The 22,456-nt window shown below is 35.7% G+C and overlaps 1 protein-coding gene and 1 pseudogene across 1 annotated transcript; both read right to left on the bottom strand.

The window, feature by feature from the left end:
- Positions 1 to 2,207: 2,207 nt before the first annotated feature.
- Positions 2,208 to 3,507, bottom strand: LOC147555051 (uncharacterized; annotated as a pseudogene).
- A 10,260-nt stretch (positions 3,508 to 13,767) lies between these two features.
- LOC147555052 (F-box/kelch-repeat protein At3g23880-like) lies at positions 13,768 to 15,263 on the bottom strand. Its single transcript, XM_086657809.1, has one exon. The coding sequence runs from the start codon at positions 15,219 to 15,221 to the stop codon at positions 13,863 to 13,865; it is 1,359 nt and encodes a 452-aa protein (XP_086513935.1). The 5' UTR covers positions 15,222 to 15,263; the 3' UTR covers positions 13,768 to 13,862.
- Positions 15,264 to 22,456: the final 7,193 nt, after the last annotated feature.

Here is a 22,456-nt window from a genome sequence, read left to right on the forward strand (position 1 = left end):
ATAAAAATATTCCTTTATCACAACGAGAGACTTCAATTCCCAGAAAGTATTTCAAAGGACCTAAGTCTTTCATTTCGAATTCCCTGGATAAGTATTCTTGCAAAGCCTTCATTTCTTCTGGATCGTTGCCAGTTACTATCATGTCATCTACATAAACAATAAGTGCAGTAATCTTTCTGTGTTGCCTTTTTAGAAATAGTGTGTGATCTGAGTTGCTCTGTCTGTATCCAAATGTTGTCATAGATTTGGTGAATCTTCCGAACCAAGCTCTAGGCGATTGTTTTAGTCCATATAACGATTTCTTTAGTCTGCACACCTTCTGTTTTTGCTTTTCAGTTATCATGCATCCAGGTGGAAGATCCATATATACTTCTTCAGATAGCTCACCGTGAAGAAATGCATTTTTTACATCGAATTGTTGTAATGGCCAATCAAAATTTGCAGCTAAGGACAATAGAACTCGGACAGTGTTGATTTTCGCGGTAGGAAGATCCACTGTACCATCTGCTTGATATTTTATGGTGAAGATCCACCGACATCCAACTGTCTTCTTCCCGGTAGGAAGATCTACTAATTCCCAGGTTTTATTCTTTTGTAAAGATGTCATTTCTTCATTCATTGCTGCTTTCCATTTAGGATCAGTTAATGCTTCATGCACATTGTTAGGTATAGCTACAACAGATAACTGATTGACAAATGATTGATTATTTTTTGATAAACGATGAGTAGATACATAGTGACTCATGGGATATTTTATTTTACTAGACAATTGAGGTTCATATAAAGTTTTTGGCATACCTCTATTGACACGTTCTGGCAACTGTCTCCGGAATGGCTTAGGTGTCGAAGAATGAACCTCCTCTCGCAATGATTGACTTTGTGTATTGATAGGAAAAATCTCTGACTCGCTTTCTGGAACTGTTTGTCTTTCTGGATGCCCATTATTATAATGATTCAAGACTTGATCATTTTGTTCTGGTTCATTTTCTTCTGTATTCACTGTGCCTAGCAAGTCATCACCATTCACATCTGAATTTTGATTATGTTGATCCAAATGACCTACTAACTGGTCAGTAACTTCTACTTCATTGTTCTCAAGGTCACAAGTATCTTGACCACTTAATTCTAAATTGCCTACCATATTTTGGTCAGAAATTCCTACCTCATTATTCTCAAGATTATATTCTAAAGTCTGAATTTCCTCAAAACACCCCCCCTGAGATTCAGACTTAGCAAAATACATAGTTTCTTCATTGAAGACGACATCTAAAGTAACAAACATGTGTTTGGTGGGAGGATGGTAACACCGGTAACCCTTTTGATGAAGGGCATATCCCACAAAGACACATTTTAGAGCGCGTGACATTAACTTACTTTCTGCTCGGGTGTGAACATAAACAACACAACCGAAGACATGAGGAGGTAAATTAGATACCGTTGGAGCAATAACTGCATTAGCAAGTGTCTCAAATGGTGTGCTGAAATTAAGAGATCGTGATGGTACACGGTTGATGAGATATGCAGCAGAAAGAAGAGCTTCTCCCCAGTAACATAAAGGCATGTGAGCCTCAATCAAGGAAGCGCGAACAACCTCTAATAAGTGGCGATTTTTGCGTTCAGCTACACCATTTTTTTGTGGTGTTCCTGGACAGGGGGTTTGATGAATGACGCCATTAGAATCCAAAAAATTCTGAAGTTGGGCGTCACGATATTCACCACCGTTATCACTACGTAACACCTGAACTCGAGCATTATATTGTGTTTCAATGGTTTTATAGAATTTTTGAAACAACATGTTAACCTCAGATTTAGACTTCATCAAACATAACCAAGTCATCCTAGTACAATCATCTATGAAAGTAACAAACTAACGTGTCCCTCCTAGACTGGGGATTTTTGAGGGTCCCCAAACATCAGAATGAATTACCATAAAAGGAAGAGGACTTTTATTCAAAACCAAAGGGTATGAAGTGCGATGACTTTTCGCAAGTTCACACACATCATATTTAAAAGAAGAATCATCTAAATTTGTAAATAAATTAGGAAATAACTTTCTTAAATAACCAAATGAGGCATGACCGAGTCGTCGATGCCATAGCTTTATTTCAGTTGGTCTCTTATGGGAATTAGTGGTCTCAACAACCAATGCATGTTGTAGTCGATTAGAATGCTCTGACTCCAAATCCAAATAGTAAAGCTTCCGCTTCTTAACACCATAACCAATCGTCTGTCGAGTCTGAATATCCTTAAACACACAATGATTAGGCCAAAAAATAACAATACATGATAAAGTAGAAGTAATTTGAGAGACAGACAATAAATTATAATCTAAAGAAGGAACAACTAAGATGGAATCAAGATGTAAAGTATTAGTCAGAAGGGATGATCCTTCCCCAAGTACTGAGGTGGTATGCCCATTGGCTGTGGAGACAGATTTTTGCGAGGAAGATCGAAAGTTTGTGACTTGTCCGACATCAAATGTCATATGATCAGTTGCTCCGGAATCAATTATCCATGCATTATTAGAAACATGTGAAGAGGTGTTTAAAACCGTACCTTCAGTTGTAGTAGTGGTGATTAATGCGGAAGACGTTGAAGGTGTGTGATCCTGTTTTGTTTGAGCAATAGCAGCAGTAAAAGGCCTTTTGGCGTTTCGATTAGGATCCCGCCAGTCAGGATAACCTATAAGTTCAAAACAACGATTCTTCAAATGCCCTGTTTGATGACAATGAGTACATTTTAAGTTAGATTTTTCCGAATTATGAGAATTTTTGTAGTTGACGGATTTTGACCGATCTTGAGATGATTGTGGTGGTCGATGTGGTGAAAGCATAGCAGAAGCATCAGAATGTCACTATCTATATTTAGAGTTGTAGCTCGAGCCGATTCACGACGAACTAATGAATAACATGCCTCCAAGCTCAGAGGAGGATCATGTCGTAGAATTTCACGGCGAAGCTGATCTAAGCTTTTATCTAGTCCTGCAAGAAAAATATGAACCTGGATCCGTTCAATGGATTTGTGGTATATTGTCACATCATCTGGATCTTCCATGACCACTTTATCACGGTGATCCAGTTCTCTAAAGATTTCTGTGAGTTCGCCATAATAGATAGAGAGAGATCTAGACCCTTGTTTAGCAGAGAATGCCTGCTGATGAAGTGAATAGACCCGTATTTCATCATTACCATCAAAAAATGCAGTAGAGAGGGTTTTCCAAATTTCTCGCGCAGTAGGTATACGAAGGTAACATTTCATGATATCAGGAGACATAGACATCAAAAGCCAGCGTTTCACTTTTTGATTTTCAGCATACCACTTATCATAACCTTTATCAGATTCAGTAGGTTGTGTAGTGGTACCCATTATGTAAGCCAATTTTTCTCGTTCAACAATATGCATTTCCATTAGTTGTGACCAGATATCATAATTTATTTCAGTAAGTAGAACACCAATATTAAAAGCACCTTCTGACTGAATAACAACTGGGATATGGGAGTCACTCATTTTTGTTTTTCTTTTACTTTTTTTTTCTCCCTTTTTCTTTTTCCTTTTTTTTTCTTATATATGGTGGATATACTTATTAAATCAAGGATAGAAAGAGAAAAAAAAATTACTAAAGAAAATACAATCGAGAAAGAAAAAAAAAACATAAAAAAAACACAAACTATTGGTTGAACTCTGAAGATGGTAAGGGATAACTCTGCAACAAGTTGAACAATATCTTCTGAGGTCCTTTTGTATCTTCTTCTTTATGTCTCCTTTTTTTTGAATCTCTTTGAAGGGATTTGATTGATATTATAGTCTTCGAAAGAAAGAAAAGAATCTAGTTTTGGTTTTGATATAGAAAAAGGTTAGGATTTGAGTTTTTTCTTTTCTTTTCTTTGAATAATACTATGGATCTATGATTTGGAGGGTTTTTTTCCCTTCTTTTTTTCTCATAGTAAACTTGGCTCTGATACCATGTTTGAACACCAATGAAAGAAGGAAGAGAAAAAAAGAAGAGAAGAAATTTGTTTATGTATATTATTTCTATTGAGACATTACACTTCTTATATAGGATAGTTATATGCTTATTGAGAAAAATATATTTAGTAACAAATAATGTGGTAATATATTGGTGATTTGTGAGCAAGAATATCAAGAATATATGGTAATCAAGAATATACGGTAATTAATCTATTACCATATATTCTTGATTTTAGTAACAAATGTCAACAAAAACCATCAAAAGTAGAAATCACTCTTCAGTTCATGCTTTTTAGGTCGACCTAAAAACAAGGTGGCCAATACGTGGACAACCAATTTTTTTATACGGACAACAATTTTATATGAACAACTAAATTTTTTTTAAAATTATATGGACAACCATTTTAAGGGGACATCAGTCTTGTTATTTTTCAACTTGTCCTCTAAGAATTAGAGATTTATTTAAAATCCTCCCTCCTTTCTTCCTTAAACCCTAACTTTATTATATTTCTTGTTCAAAGAATTAAAGAACCCTAGAACTCCGAAACCAAAACTGATTTCAGGAAAAACAACGACCAAATCCACAAATCAATTCACCAAACAATTAAAACCCGTTTTAGATTCGTCTTCATCATCCTCTTCCCCAAGAAGAGGGATAATCCGAGATTGGCTATTGTAGGGCATTAGATAATGATCCATTAAGAAATACACAAACTTTTTTAAGAAAACAATAGATGGTGAGAAGATTTTTTGTCTCCCAATATCACGACATCACTCTCTTTAGGACTTTTCTCTAAAAATATGAAATACCTTTTCACTGCTATCCCAAGTTGGAAGTTGGAACCGTTATTATCCCCTCCTTCTCTTGGAAATTAAAAGAGTTTAATTTCCGAATGATAAAGGAAATTATAACTTGCACAAACAAAGAAGAATGAAGAAGATATTTATCTGAATTGAATTACTTGACTTGATTTGATGTGAAATTAACTACAAAGACTGGTCTATTTATAGACTAAAACTTCAAGCACTAACTAAGACCACTACTAAAATCATCCCACTAACTAGCACATTAACCCACTTACTAGTACATTAGTTTCACTAACTAGTACATTAACCCCACTAAAATTAACTCTCTAATTACTTAACCAATAAAATATATCTACTCATTAATTTTGAATTTAAATAAATTTAACACCCTCCCTTAAACTCAAACGACATAACGCCCATCATAATCTTCAACTTGAAAAATAAATGGACTTTCAATGGCTTAATAAAAATATTAGCTACTTGTTCTTCAATTTAAAACTGCACATTAATCTGGTTCTTGATCATACTCTTTCACAATTAATTTGTCTACTTGACCATCATCTGGTTTGTACTTGTTTTTGGAAGACCATTTCAACCCAATTGTCTTATTTCCTGTAGGAAGATAATTTAACCCCGAATTATCATTTTTCTCAATTGAATGAATTTCATCATCCGTAGCTGAAATTTGCCCCACATTTTTTACTACTTCTTTAAAAGCGATAAGATTGCAATCTGCAAAATCTTCGTCCAAATCATCATTATCATTGCTTACGGCCTCGACGACATAACTTGAATACAAGTTGAACTGGAACATAATTCTGGATTTGAGTTTTCATGAATATTCAGAGAAATAGGTGGAATCTCAATTACTTGAGATCCTGAAGCTACTGTCTCATCATCAATATCAATTTTTATTTGATGATCTTCTTTAACAAGACAGTCTCGAACTGCATCTTCATCACTTTCTACCGAATAATCATCTAAGTCTTCATCCGAATCTTCATCTGAATCTTCATTTATTCTGCAAGCTAATAAAAGAATTTCTCCCTCTTCTACATCATCTTCAACAAAGCTAGCATGCTCTGAGTATTTTTTGGGAACTTTACATTCTGACTTATAATGACCTAATTTTTTTACAACGAAAACATCTAACTTTAGATTTGTCATACCTTCCAATTCTTTTGGATTCTTTACCATGGCTCTCTTCACCATTAGAACCACCTTTTTCAAGCAGAGTCACTTTGCTTTGAAAAGCTTGTTTAATAGACCCTGCAGCAGCTCTCTGGTTCATCCTATGTTCATGAGAACATAATGAACTCATTAAACCTTCAACTGACATAGTTGAAAGGTCTTTTCCTTCCTCAATTGCAGCGACAACATAGTCAAAACGACCTGTCAATGATCTCATGATTTTCTCAATAACACGTAGATCAGTTAATTTTTCACCATTAACCCGCAATTGATTAACAATAGATTGAACTCTAAAAAAATAATCAAAAATATTTTCAGAGTTAATCATATTAAGAGATTCAAATTCACCTCGTAAAATTTGCAACCTTACATTTTTTACCTTCTCATCACCCTTGTAGGATCTTTGCAACAAATCCCACACTTCTTTAGCTGTTTCAGCTCTTGAGATTTTCTCGAAGACAATCTCATCAACAGCTTGATAGAAGAAAGAACAATGCCTTCTTATCCTTCTTTCTGTTCTCTCTCAACTATATTTTTGGACTTGAGAGAGAGCTTCATGTGCTACCTGATCAACTGGTTCTACATACCCAAATTCGACAACCTATCAAATTTCCTGGAAGCCAAATAATGCTTTCATTTGGATACACCATTGATCAAAATTTTTCACACAAAATCGCGGAAGCTGAGGTTGGATTTTTTTTTTTGATGAAGGGGCTGAGGTTGGATTGATCCACTCATTTTGTAATTCTCATTTTGTAATTCGGTTAGTAATCACAAAATAATTCTAGCTCGGATACCAAATGTTGGAAATTAAAAGAGTTTAATTTCCGAATAATAAAGGAAATTATAACTTGCACAAACAAAGAAGAATGAAGAAGATATTTATCTGAATTGAATTACTTGACTTGATTTGATGTGAAATTAACTACAAAGACTGGTCTATTTATAGACTAAAACTTCAAGCACTAACTAAGACCACTACTAAAATCATCCCACTAACTAGCACATTAACCCACTTACTAGTACATTAACTCCACTAACTAGTACATTAGCCCCACTAAAAATTTACTCTCTAATTACTTAACCAATAAAATATATCTACTCATTAATTTTGTGTTTAAATAAATTTAACACCTTCAATTTAGTATTAATACCCTAAAGATGGAACAGATTATGATCCTCATCCTCCTATCGTTTATTATTAATAACCTCTCAAGGTTTGGTTGGTTGAAAGATCATTTGACTGTTCAGTGTCAGAGACGAGATGTATTCAGCTTCTACATACTTCAACAATTAGGGTTTTCATTTCTAATTATTGTATTTGTTAAATGGTCCCCAGATTAGTTAAAGTTAATATTCGAATCTTTATAGAGTTGTCCTTTTATTAAATAAAAGTCAACTAAATTACATATAATTGACTCGCAACCGAACCGAAAATAGTTGTCCACATAAAAAAATTAGTTGTCCGCGTATTGGCCACCAAAAACAAGAATAGTTTGGGTGATCTTGGACATTGGTTATTCGAAGAACTTAAATCGGGATAAGAGTCGACATATTTTGAACTCCTTTCTTTATTCTACTTTGTAAAGAAAGTAACTGAGTTTTGTTCTTGACTAGCCACACAAATCTTACTGTCTCGAAGACGACAAGGGCATTTCACCATTTTTTGTAGACCTTTTTGCAAATTGTATAGTTTAAATACGCCGGGTTCTTTATTGTTGGCCAACATAATAAAATATCATTGCCGAAGCTCACAATTTGAACATATGACATATGATACTGAGGCAATTTCAAGTTTATTAGAAACAACTCCTCGAACCAAACTTGTTCATTATCTTTCTCTTTCAACGTATACAAGCAAAGTTTAGCATTAGAATCATCGCCGAGTGATTGTTCGTCCAATAATGCAAGACAAAGATTTCCTTTAAACTCCATCTGAGGAACTTACTCTCCCGATGTCGGGTGAAGTTTAATTTTATTTCGAAGAAATTAGTAAATAATTACCTAACTTCACATCCTTTCTCTGTGCCAAGACGTCAACCACGAAGAAGATTGTATTTCATGTAAAAAAAACTTGTATTAAAATGAACAAAAATGATAATGAATTTGATAACTACTACTAAACCTAACTTAATGCAGTTTGAGAAAAGATTAAACTCATCAACATTAAAAGTTATCACCAAGTTTTTTAACCCAGGACCCTCGTAGCTAGAAAACAACAATTTAGGTGGTTTTTGGACATTCTTTTTTCATTATCATGTCCAAAGAAAGCAAGTAATTCTGTTCTTGACTAATGATCGGAATATCGTTAAAAATATACTCATAATAAGTATCTTTGATAGCAGTGGGGTATTTCACGGAACTCGTAAATCCCTTTTGCACATTGTGTAATTTAAAAACGCGTCTTCCCTTATCATATTCCTTCCAACATAATAAAATATCATCACCAAAACCCACAATATAGATCCTCATGTCACGAGCCACCGAAGAACTTATTATAAACGACTCCTCTGTCCATATTTGCTCATTATCTTTCTCCAGTAATGTATATATTTTAAGCTTTTCATAGATCCTCTTATCAAAATGTTCAAACTCATCTCTTCGCTCTTCAAACTCATCTCTTGGCTTTCCTAGTTCCATATGTGCAACACAATAATTTCCTTTAAACTCTATATTATGGCGAACATGTTTCGTACTATCGCGCCAAATGTGCTCTGGTATCTTAATTACGTGAAAAGTCTCCTTGTTGATATCGAAACGTACCCTTTGACGAACTTCGCTAGTCGGCCAATATAGAAATCCATTACAAAACAAAGCGGCGTAAAACTCAATTTTACCCTGACAAAACTTATTGAATATTCTGAATAACTTAGGAGGAACAACACTGGGGATTTCTCGCCATGAATCGTCGGTTCCTAAGGAAAAGACCATGCAATTAGACTTACTAAAGCATATCAACTTATATTCTTCAGTTGCAGAAGCGTAACCGAATCCAAAGCAGTATTGATCTAGATAAGGAAAAGGATATGGTACTGATTTCGCAACTAGTAGGGTTGCAAATCTCTATACTCTTATTAAGTTTGATATAGAAACAAACCAAACCATTACAAGAACCAATCAATTCTCTTCTATACCCAATACTATTGAAATCTTGTAGACTAGTAAGCTCATTGTTGTCATCACAATCTTTTTCTTCCGAAGAAAAGAACTTTAAATAGTGATCATCGGGCTTGGGCTTGAATCGACCAACGAAATTGAATATCAAACGGGGTTTGCTTTTCGATTGAAGAAGTTGGAGATAATTGTTGATCGAATTGAACCAAGATATACAAACATAACTGTATTTAATCATAGACTGACCTGAAGAAGCCCTAGATAATATATCTAGAAAAATTTCATCCGGAAGAAGATCAAAAGGACTAATAATCCTCCCTTTCTCTGATCGACCCTTTTTCGAGGACATCGTGGCGGTCTGATTGTTTCTAGCTGAATGTGTTAATTCTTGTTCAGTTTGTATAGATTTCAATAACCCTAAAAACCTAAAGTTATCACCTTTACAGAATTAGAAACCTAGAATTTAGAAGTTCATAATGATTTAGGAAATAATATAATAATTTGATTTGTATTAGGAAAGATATTTTATGCCCTACCCATTAACCGAATTCAAGTAAAATTGGTCAACAAAAAACGTACCTTGAATGAAAACCCTAATTGATGGGGGGAAAATTTGGGTTTTTGGGGTTTTCTTCTCAACTCTCTGGTTAGCTCATCCAGATAGCAAAAATTGCGCCAAGGATTTGTATCAAATAAAGGAATCAGCAAGGCACAGGCTGAGTTAGCTTATAACCGGGTTAGGTTTGGGGGGTCACTGATGTAGAGGCAGCGGAATAATTAAAGAACAATAAAATAAACTACGAATAATTAAAGAAAACTGTAAGAAACACTAAAATAAACTTAAATTCTTAATAACTTCAATGATTTTTCTCTTCAAGGTGCATAATAACATAGACTAGATCTCCTTTTATAAGATAATAAACCTTCCAAGATAGACTCAAACTAAGATTCCTAAAATAATAAACTACTCAAACATAGAAACTTTAAAAATAAAGAAATATCAAATTAAAGTAACTTCTCCTATACTAAATAAACTACTACTCCATAACCAAATAGGATGTGGGCACGCGTGGACGTGGGCCCACACGTTTATGCGCCTGCATCAGCACCCTCTTCTCCAGAAGGTTCGTCCTGAATCGATTTCGATGAAGAAAACAAGGTGATGCACCCGCAGACGATGAACTTTGACATGGCGATCCGTAATTCCCACTTCGAACGAAGTTTGCACTGGAATGGAAGGATACTAATGTGCAAGTAATCGTCAACCTCGTACCCAAACTCATATGCCAATGATTCTCGCAAAATTAACCTTAGTGAATAAATAATGTTCATCTCGCCATCTTCCCACGGTAGGCACAACCACTTAATCTTCAAGAAAGTGTGAAGTACTATGAGCAAGTGTGAAGTAAGAGTAATTGTAACAAATTTCCAAAATACTTCATCAATAGCCAAAGTATAAGCATAACCATCGCTAACTAAGATATCGATATGGAACCATGTAGTGTAGATATGCCACGCAAAATTGACTTTTCCAAGTTCATCTTCATGTAGTTTATGTACTCTAACGTGATCAATACCTAGAGCCCACTGTTTGTTTTCTTCAATTGATATGTGAAACCTCGATGGAAGTTGTTCAATTGGTATGTGATCTTTGACCATTGAGAATAGGTTCATTGTAAGAATTGGGAAATTGATCCTCTTTTTCTTAATTGTTTGAAGAAAATTTGGTAGGAAGAGATTTGACAGAAAAAGCGGCGACGTGGGACATAATTGATTCGGAAAATTCTGGGTTGTTCTTCTTGTTCCTCTTTTTCTTAATTGTTTCTCTTGTTGTTCTTCTTCTTGGTTGTGATGGGTTTTGATAATTGCTTTTTGTTCTTCTTTTCCTTCACTAAATTCTGGGTTTGTGTATGTGTGGTGGAATATTTGGTTGGAGAAGGGTTCCTGTAGAGAATGAGGAGAAAGATGATGTGGAGGTGCTTGTAGTTGTTGTTCCTCATTGTAAACTTGTGGGTGGTTATAAGAGTTGAATTGGGAGAAGCTGAGTTGGTTATGGGTTGAGTGGCCCAGGGTGGTTAATGGTGTTGTAAAGTATGTGGCAGTGGGTAGTGGGTTTTCGAAAAAAGTAGGGTTTGGGGGCTGATGGTCGGGTATGTGATGGTATATTAGCATGGGTTGGCAAATTGTTCCAATGTTTGCGGAAGATTCGAGAAACAGTGGGTTTGAGAATGGAGGGTAGGGTGCGGTTATGTGGGGGCTAGTAATGTTGTGTGGGGTTCTATTGGTGGTCTGAATTGGTGTAGAAGATGTGGGTGGTATACTGTTGTAGGTAAAGTGGAATGGTGGGGGTGTTGTGGTACATGGGTTGTATATTGTAAAACCAAAGAGTGTGTGTGTAGTTGGATTAGTGGCATAAGTGTTGGAACTTCCTGGGATGTTGAAAGTGTTGGTGGGTACTGTTGGTGGACTAATGGAAGTCGGGTAAGAAGTGGGTTGTTGGGCGGTGGATGGTGGTGGTGTCGGTAGAGATGAGGGTTCGGGGTTGCGGTTTTGGTGGTGGGTTTCGAGTGGAATGGTGCTTGGTGAATAATATTGCCGAGGGGTCTGGAATGGGTATGGTTGGGTTATACTTGGGTTGGTAGTAGATTGGTGGTCGTTGAAGGAAAAAGGTGGTGTGGTTGGAGTGGTTGTAGGGTTTATGTATGTTAATGGGAAAACCGGTAAGAGTGGTGGTGTAGTGTTGATGTGAATCGGTGGGAGGAATGTGGTCGGGTATGGGTTAGTGATAGGTTGACCGAATAGGGGTATTGAAATTGGTGTGGTGGTTGCAACGGTTGAGTTTGTGGTGGTTGGAAGTGGTTGTGGTGATGATGTTTGAATGGAAGTAGTAGATGAAGGAGTGGTGGTAAAAGAGGGAGACTTACATATGCCTTCAAGTTGTTTAGATAACTTCATGATGGAATCATTGACTTGATCGAATTTTTCCATATTTTCCTTTTTGTAATTTTCGAAAGCTTCTTCCAATTTTGTAACCGAGGATAACTTCTTGTTGATGTTGTCCCATTCGGAGGCAAAAGTTGGTGTCTTCTCTTTGATTGTTGGAGTAGGAACGGTAGGATTAACCATTGTGATTTGGTTAAAAAAAAAATGGCTCTGAATACCACTTGATGTAGACGCAGCGGAATAATTAAAGAACAATAAAATAAACTACGAATAATTAAAGAAAACTATAAGAAACACTAAAATAAACTTAAATTCTTAATAACTTCAATGGTTTTTCTCTTCAAGGTGCATAATAACATAGACTAGATCTCCTTTTATAAGATAATAAACCTTCCTAGATAGACTCAAACTAGGATTCCTAAAATAATAAACTACTCAAACATAGAAACTTTAAAAATAAAGAAATATCAAATTAAAGTAACTTCTCATATACTAAATAAACTACTATTATAACCAAATAGGATGTGGGCACGCGTGGACGTGGGCCCACACGTTTATGCGCCTGCATCAGTCACAAATGGTAGCAGAGGTGCGGTTGGAGCTTCACCCAGTGTGGGGGATTGTTTTAGTCTCACATCACTCCAGAGAGTGTTCGGAGCCTTGGCTATACGTGGACACTCGAGTTTTTAGTAAGAGGCCTTTTGGGTGGACTCGTGAAACTTTCGTTAAGAACAAAAACATGTAGAAAAATGGGGTGGTTAAAACAAGACGCCACATTAGTTGAGTCAACTTATAAATTATTTAAGTTTATGTGGGTGTTTAGTTCAGATTGGTTTTGGAGGAGGACGGTGGTTACTTTGTAAACATGAGAGCCTCACCTCTTGCGCTAGTTTTTTGGATGAGATAGGCCACGGTCACTTGGGGGCAAGTAACACATATGTACCACACGGTCACTTGGGGGCAAGTAACACATGTACCACACCACAAATGATATCAGAATCCAAAGTTACTAAAGTCTTTGATGTCTATTGTTAACGGGAAGATAGTCTTCTAGCTCCGTGTGTGTGAGAATAAATTGTTGGTCTTAGTCCCACATTGGTGGTTGCGGGAAGAAACGTGATCACTTTGTTAGTGTGAGAGATAGTATCAAATTCTTGAACTCGTTTTTGGGGTGAAATAGATATATAACCACTCAAGGACAAGTAATGTCCACTGGATTCCCCCCTCATTAGGACGCACTCTGGTTGATAGAAATAGGGAAAATTGTAAAGGTGTTTCCAACTATTGTGATTTACGCCTTCGGTCATAAGTGTCCTCAATTTCCAGAAAACTGTTAAAGATATTCTGACACTCTGCCCTTGAAAATTGTTCGACAGACTTCTAGCGAAGGGAAACCCCCTTCGTCCAAGTACTTAGAGAGAGAGAGAGAGAGAAAATACAAAAATTTATTTATTTTTTTCTAGAGAGAGAAGAAATAAATTTTTTTTATGTTTAAACGTTACAAATCGAAAAATTGGCCGGTCGGCGACCTTCACCGGTGAAGACGATGAGGCGCCGAGAAGATGAGGTGGCAGAGAGAGGTGATGAGATGAATGAGAGAGTTGATGACTAGTTAACGGAGTTATAACGGTAACTAAAAAGGGAGTCATCTAGGTGTTTTGATAAAGTAAAGGGTTAGGCAGGAAACCGATCATAAAATTGTGAACTATTTGGAAAATTACCCTTAAATTAAAAACTAAAACAGAAAGAAAAAAATTAATTTATAAATATAATTAACTAAATAGATTAATGGTTCGTGGAGAAAGAACAAGAAAACAATTGACAATAATATAAAACCTTCAAAAGTAGAAATCATTCCTCGGTTTACCCTTTTTAGGTTGACCTACAAACAAGAATAATTCGGGTGATCCTGGACTTCGGTTATTGGAAGAACTTAAATCGGGATAAGAGCCGACATATTTTGGAACTCCTTTCTTTGCTATACTTTGTAAAGAAAGTGACGAGTTTTGTTCTTGATTAACCACACAAATCTTAGTTCGCCGAAGACGCCAAGGGCTTTTCACCAGTTTTGTTAGACCTTTCTGCAAATTGTATAGTTTAAATACGCCGGGTTCTTTATAGTTCTGCCAACATAATAAAATATCATTACCGAAGCTCACAATTTGAACATGATCAAACTGAGGCAATTTTGAGTTTGTTAGGAACAACTCCTCAATCCAAACTGGCTCATTATCTTTTTCTTTCAACGTATATAAGCAAAGTTCAGCATTAGAATCATCCCCGAGAGATTGTTCGTCCAATAATGCAAGACAAAGATTTCCTTTAAACTCTAGATGAGGAACAAACGGCTGATAAAGGTTACGAACACATTTTGGTGGAAGTTTAATTAGGTGAAAATTCTCCTTGTGTATATCGAAAGAAACAATTTGATGATCAATTGTCATCCAATATAGAAACCCTTTACAAAAAACAGCTACCTTCCCGTGGATATCCTCAATCCGAATATAATAATCGGATAGTCTTGTTAACTGATGAGGAACATAGCCGGTAACTTCTCGCCATGAATCGGTTCCTAATGTAAAAACCATGCACTTAAGGTCATGACTAATGAATACCAACTTATATTCGTTCGTTTTAGAAGCGTACCCAAACCCGTAGCCACATGCAAAAGGAACATAGTTATTGATATTAGGTGACGCGATGGCGAGGATTTCTCGTCTTGTTGGATTGCAAATCTCTATTATATCGTGTTCTCTAAGGTGTAAACAAAACAAACCCTTATAGTAACCGTATAAATCTCTCGTGTACCTACTACGAATTTCTCCTATCTTGTGAAGATCATCACTATCTTTTTCTAAATAAAAGAAATCGTTTTTACTATGTTGGCGTAAATAGACACGATTATGGTATTCCTTAAAGAACTTGAATATCAAAAGGGGCTTGCTTTTCGATTGAATGAATTCAAGACTACCGTTGATTGAATTGAACCACGACCTGCAAACACAACTACATTTACTCACAGACTTACTTGGAGAAACCCTAGATATTATATTCAGAAAAATTTCATCTGGAAGAACATCTAAAGGATTCACTTTCTTTAGTTTCGCGTTTTTTGGTTTCGCAATTTTCGATCGGCTCTTTTTCAACATCATTGATTTCTCTTGTACTTCAAAGTATCTCTGCCTTTTTTTTGTCATTGATTTCTCTTGTACTTCAAAGTATCTCTGCCTTTTTTTTGTTTCCTCGAATATCACTTCATATTATGTCTAGTGTATATATAGGAATTAAATAGGTCCCTTTTTCAGTTTTTTTAGAAACTTTCCAAAACCCTAAAAAACTTGGAAGTCCTAAACGGTACGGAAATTAAACAATTTAGAAACACAATTAATGACGAGTAAAAAGTAATTATCACATATTTGAAATAATTAACGAGTAAAAATTATACTCTATTAAATCGCTGATGAATTCCAACTCAGTTAATGACGTTTTTCTAATATTGCCCCAACATTATCTCAAATTAAACTTCCCTAATTTGTATAGTTTTTTTCAAGTTAGAGTATGCAAATTCAAAAATTGATAGGAGGACAGAAAATAATTTCGTTTCGACATCTTTACCCTTCTTCGACGAAGAACTCATACACGAGGGGAGGAGAGAAAGAGAAAAGATGTGTGATTGTGGCTGGTGGTAGCCGGTGGTTATCTCCCGAAGCGGTGGTGGTGAATATATGATGAAGAAGGTAAAAACAAACTTGTTAAGTTTTAGATTGGAAAAGTGGGATTTTTTAAGTCAATTTGAGTCTACTCTGATAAACCGAAGTCTAATTTCTCATAAGCGAACGTCAACACCAATCTCTAAGCGCTGACCCGACATAAATTACACTCTACCTTACCTGTTTAGGTTAACAGAGATTTCACTGCTTTATCTAAATCTTGGTGGTGCATCTAAACCGGTCTGAATTCGGCAAAAATGGGAAAATTATGGTTGTGGGGATTTTTTTTTCAACTCTTTTTGGTTAGTTCGTCGAGATATCAAAAATGGCGCCAAAGGGTTGGTACCAAATAAAGGAACTCATAGGCGACACTGGAGCTTAGTAAGAGGGCTTTTAAGTGGACTCGTGAAGTCTTCGTCAAGAACAAAATCCCGTAACTGTGTGCGGTAGTAAAAGCTGGGCGTCACATCAGTTGAACTAGCTTATAAATCAGTTAAGTTTACGTGAGTGTTTAGTCCACATTGGTTGTGGAGGATGACGGTGGTTATTTTGTAAGTGTGGATGAAAGCCTCACCTCTTGAGTTAGTTTTTAGGGTGAGATAGGCACGGTCGCTTGGGGGGCAAGTAAGGTCTATGGACCTTACCACAAATGATACCAGAGCCCGAACTTACTAAAGTCTTTGGTGTCTATTGTTCAGGGGAAGATAGTCTTCTAGCTCCAATGTGCCTGGGACAAATTGTTGGTGTTAGTTCCACATTGGTGGTTGTAGGAAGAGATGTGGTCACTTTATTCGTGCTAGAAAAAGTCTCAACTCTTGAACTCGTTTTCGGGATGAAATATACACACCCACTTTGGGGCAAGTAAGGTCCATAGACCATACCGACGTCTCGGGGGTTGGTCTAGATATTTTGTAAAAAGAAATAACACACATACTCCACCGGATGCAGTCTAGCAGGAAAAAATAGGGGAAGTTTTACAGGCGTTTTCGACACGTGATATTGACACGTTCGGTTATAAGTGTCTCTCAAGTTGAAGAAAATTGTTAAAAACGATCTGACACCCAGCCGATGAAGTTCACAACATTCTTTTGGTTTATTTTAGTTGTTAAATTAAAAACTAAAATAAAACAACACATTAATTAATAACTAATTAATTAATAGATTAATGGTTTATGGAGAAAGAACAAGAAAACAATTGACAATGGTATAAAACCATCAAAAGTAGAAATGTCTCCTCGCTTTCTTCTTTTTAGGTCGACCTACAAACAAGAATAATTCGGGTGATCTACATCGCTTATTCGAAAAACTTCTTAAATCAGGATAAGATTTGACATATTTTGGAACTTCTTTCTTTATTATACTTTGTAAAGAAAGTAACCAGTTTTGTTCTTGACTAGCGACACAAAATTTAGTCATTTGAAGACCAAAAGGGCGTTTCAACATTTTTGTTAGACCCGTCTGCAAACTGTATAGATTAAATATGTGGGGTTCCTTATTGCTCTTCCAAGAGTCCCAACATAATAAAATATCATTGCCGACGCTCACAGTTTGAACATATTGATACCGAAGCAATTTTGAGCTTATTAGAAACAACTCCTCCATCCAAACTTGCTCATTATCTTTTTCTTTCAGCGTATACAAGCGAAGTCTGAGATTAGAATAATCATCTCCAAGCGGTTGTTCTTCCAATAATGCAAGACAAAGATTTCCTCTAAACTCTACATGAAGAACACGCTGCTCATAACGGTTATTTGTTGGAAGTTTAATTACGTGAAAAGTCTCATCGTGTATATCGAAAGAAACTATTTCACTACGATCTTCTGTCATCCAATATAGATACCCTTTACAAAAATCCCACACCATATCTATAAGGAACAAAATTATTGACATAAGGATAGGCTATGGCGAGGATTTCTCGTCTAGTTGGATTGCAAATCTCTATAATCCTCTCTTCTTCAAGGTTTAAACAAACCAAACCATTATAATAACCACATAATTTTCTTGTGTAAATACTACAAATTTCTCCTATGTTATGAAAATCGTCGCTATCTTTTTCTAAATAAAAGAAGTCGTTGTCTATACGTTCGCGTAAATAGACATAAGCACCTTCTTCCTTGACGAACTTGAATATCAAACGAGACTTGCTTTTCGATTGAAAGAATTCAAGATTACGATTGATCAAATTGGACCATGACTTGCAAACACAACTACATCTAATCACAAAACTACCTAGAGAAACCCTAGATATTATATTCAAAAAAATTTCATCCGGAAGAACATCTAAAGGATTCACTTTCTTCGATTTTGAGTCCATTGGTTTCACCTTTTTCTATCAACTCTTTTGTGTATTTATGGAATTAAGTAGGTGTCTTTAACAGTATTTATGGAAACTTTCCAAAACCATATAAAACTTGGAAGTTCTCAATGGTATGGAAATTAAACAATTTTGTGCTTTTTTCCTCCCAATTTGAATCCGAAAATTGAAAACCAGCCCTTATCTTTTGGCCGCGACTTTGGGCATAAATATCCTAAATAACTATCAAATTAAAAACAATAACAAAGAAACACAATAATATAAAATAAATAACTACTAGATTGATGGTTCATGTAAGAAAAGAAAATAAAATAAAATAAAACAGTCGAGAACAATACAAAACCATCAAAAGTATAAAGCATTCCTTGGTTTATGGGTTTTAGGTGGTCTACCTACAAACAAGAACAATTCAGGTGACGTCAGGCATTGTTCATTGGAAAAACTTCTTAAATCAGGAAGAGACTTGACTTTTGGAACTCCTTTCTTTATTAAACTTTGTAAAGAAATTAACCAGTTTTGTTCATAACTAGCCACACAAATTTTATAATATTCAAGATCACAAGGGTGTCTAATAATTCTTGTAACACTCGTCTGCATACTGTACAGTTTCAATACGGTTAATCCTTTATTGTAATCCATCCAACACAATAAAACATCATTACCGAAGCTCACTATTTGTACCAATTGATGGCGAGGCAATCTTGAGTTTATTATGAACAACTCCTCAATCCAAACCTGGTCATTATCTTTCTCTTTCAATGTATACAAGTAAAGTGTACGACTATAACTTCCACTTTGTTGTTCTTCCAAAAATGCAAGACATAGATTTCCTCTAAACTCTATATGAGGAATAGTACCAAGACGATTGACACACTTTGGTGGAAGTTTAATTACTTGAAAAGTTTCGCTATGTATATTGAAAGAAACTATTTCACTACGATCTCTTGTCAACCAATATAGAAACCCTTTACAAAAAATGGGTACCCGTGCGTGGATATCCTTAAGGCTCATATAAAACATGGACAGTGCTAATAACTTACGAGGAACAGTACTTGTTATTTCTCGCCATGAATCGGTTCCTAATGTAAACACCATGCACTTATTGTCACTAATAATGCAGACCAACTTATATTCGTTGGTTAGAGATGCGTATCCAAACCCGTAGCAACACCAAAAACCATCAGACTTATTGATGTAAGGAGGAGAGGCTATGGCGAGGATTTCTCGTCTAGTTGGGTTGCAAATCTCTATAATATCATGTTTTCTGCCGTGTAAACAAATCAAGCCATTATAATAACCACATAAATCTCTTGTGTAAGTGCTACGGATTTCTCCTATGTTTTGAAGATCATCACTACCTTTTTCTAAATAAAAGAACTTGTTTTTTACACCTTTGTCTAAATAGACATACTGATCATGAAATTCTCTTTCAAAGAATTTGAATATCAAAAGGGGTTTGCTTTTCGATTGGACGAATTCAAGATTATTGTTGATTGACTTGAACCATGACTTGCAAACGCAACTCCAACTAATCACAAACTTACCTAAAGAAATCCTAGATATTATATTCACAAAAATTTCATCCGGAAGAACATCTAAAGGATTCACTCTCTTTTTCGACTTCTTCCGTTTTGAATCAGATAGATTCATATCTGAAACCCTAGATATTATATTCGTACAATTTTCATCACGAAGAACATCTAAAGATTTCGCCTTTTTTGATCGACTCTTTCTCAACATCATAGATTTCTGTTCTACTTCGAAGTATCTATCTTTACGTTTTTCTCCATATCAATCACTCCCTGTGCGTATCATAAGTGGGGCTTAAATAGAGGTACCTTTTTTCCTGTGTTTATGGAAAATTTTAAAAACCCTAAAAAAAGAAACTTGCAATTCAAAAACATAACTAATATTAATCAACCCAACCAGCAGCAGATTACTAGCCCTAGAAATTAATGTAATTCCGATTCTTAAACTACTTTTTTTTATGAAGTCCGATTCTTATACTTGACAATATATTCTGTGCCCTATCATTACAGTTTTGATATAAAAGATTATTGTTTTTGAGTGAGCTTGTTGGAGTTGTACCTGCTGGGCAGTGGCCGACAATTTAGGGGTATGGTGCCAAATTTCAACCAGAACCCTTTTGTACTGAAAATACGGCAGGTAAAATAAACTTTTAAACGCAAAAAGTAATTAATACCGATTTAAAATAATTAACGAGTAAAAACTATATTAAATCTCAGATAAATTCAAACTTAGTTAATGACGTTTCCCTATAAGTCTCACCCAGAGTTGTAAGCTCATACTTGAGTAAGAAGCTTGGGTTTTTGAGGAGAGAGAGACTCTCCTTTTTTCCTCAAATCAAAACCTACAACTGCTATCTTCTACTGCAAATCCAACACGATCTCGCCATTAAATTTCACATGCAAACACAGATATCAAACACCACCTACCACATATAAACATCCACCCACGAAATTAAACGATTAGCCAATCATAGATATGCATAAAGGCTTGATTTCATCTAATTATACCCACAGTCAATAACCCTAGAAGAGTAGCAGCATAGACATCTCCAATCAATCAGAGAAGAAGAAGATAAGCAAGGAAGGCTCAAGAGATGCTGTAAATAACCACTAAAGAGAATCACCCAACTATCCTCTTCAGATCTAAATATTTCGGCCAGAGGAAAGTCCTTCTGAATCTTAACTCTTTTATTTTTATCGTCTTTTCATCTCTTTCTACTTCCGTTGAATCTATACGAACCATAGATTTGTTGTTCTCAGATCTGGTTATTGCACTTCTTGTACCAGTAGAGACCATTCATCTCATCTAGGTATCAATTTGTAGTCTTTTTATTACAACTTATTACACCCCTATCTTGACTGTTATCAATTTGGAGTCTTTACCTTCAACCTATTAACACCAAATCTTGCCTCTTAGATACTCATTTAATCGGAATTGAATGACTTTTTTATTTGCTTTGTTGATGATTAGCTTTGTATCGTTAGAGGGCGATCTTAGACCCTAACATATGGTGGTTTTTTTCATCCCTTTCATGGTAACCGATGAACTAACCCTAGGTGCACACATCTCTTCGACCACAACTGAATATAATTTCAACCCTCGATCTCATCCTGTCATCTTCATTACTGCACCCAAATAGTTTTCACCTCCTGGAATCATATTAGATTTATGTGGATCCATCGACTGACTTTGTGGATCATGAGTTCATACCGTTTATCCTATAAGAGGTTCAATATAAGTATTAACTTACCTTTTGATCCTGGACGACACCATACTTTGCATTTTAATCTCCATACTCGTCGTGAAGACTATGTTACCTATCTTCCGGCTCACGTTTTGATGAGTACTTGTGTATTTGGTGATATTATAGGTGTAACTCTGAATCCAAGTTCTGAATCCAAGTTCTGTAACATGTTCACTTCCACCTTTTTACGCAATTTTATTGTGTACTTATGTCGGATTAGCAGGTACTCATACTCGGGCTATGACGGCGATCCCATTTCCCAGGTGTCTGAACTATTTCTACATTGTAGATTTCGATCGGATATGGTCTCTGTACATGGAGAATACTGGCGGGATACCCCGGAATCATCCTATGATTCCATCTTGCAGACACCCTCGTTTCTTCCGGAAATGTTGGGTGTATGCTTAATCCATCTTAAGTGTTACAAGAAGTTAGATTCGAGCTTCCTCTTAATAGATACCAGACGAACTCACAAGTTTAAATGTTGTATATTACTCAAGAAGAGCTGCCAGCCTTGCAAGCTACAGAATGAAGACTGCTCTACAAAGAAATTATAATTTGCACTTCTTCAGTTCTGATATTTTGTTGTATTTCTTTAATTACTGTATTTATGTTTTTCTTCTTAGTTTATTGTAAAGACTTCTTAATATTAATGTATTCCCTTTCAACAAAAAAAAAAAAAAGACGTTTCCCTATGATTTGCCTAGTTGAAAGCAACTTCAATCTTGGCTTAAACAACCAAGAAAGGGTATGCGCCCCTTACGGCATAATATATATACTATATGATGGCGTAAGAGGCGAGAAAGCACCTTTGAGAGTCAAGGGCGGCGCTCAAGAGTTGCGGTATCTCAAATTAAACTTCCCCAATTTGTATAGTTTTTTTCAAGTTACACTACACAAATTTATATGATCGATACAAAATAGAAAATTGATAGGACAGAAAGTAACTTTGGTTTGACATTCCTAAAAATTGACAAAAGGTCAAGCTATAGTCAAACAACCAACAAAAATAAAGAGTTGTTCGATCGATTGTTTTCAAGGTTTGAAAATGTATCTCCACACGTTGAGAATGAACAAATACATGAACTTGTGTTAAGTTGTCTGTCAAATGTTGAGCTAGCGCGGCCTGATTTT

The sequence above is a fragment of the Eschscholzia californica genome, unplaced genomic scaffold (genome assembly GCF_041429995.1).
Source record: "Eschscholzia californica isolate CP2 unplaced genomic scaffold, dmEscCali1.0.p SCAF_2, whole genome shotgun sequence".
Classification (NCBI taxonomy): Eukaryota; Viridiplantae; Streptophyta; class Magnoliopsida; order Ranunculales; family Papaveraceae; genus Eschscholzia; species Eschscholzia californica.

What these genes read in the sequence shown, in the direction of transcription:
- LOC147555052 (XM_086657809.1), bottom strand. Translation starts at nt 15,221, where the DNA reads ATGACAAAAAAAAGGCAGAGATACTTTGAAGTACAAGAGAAATCAATG.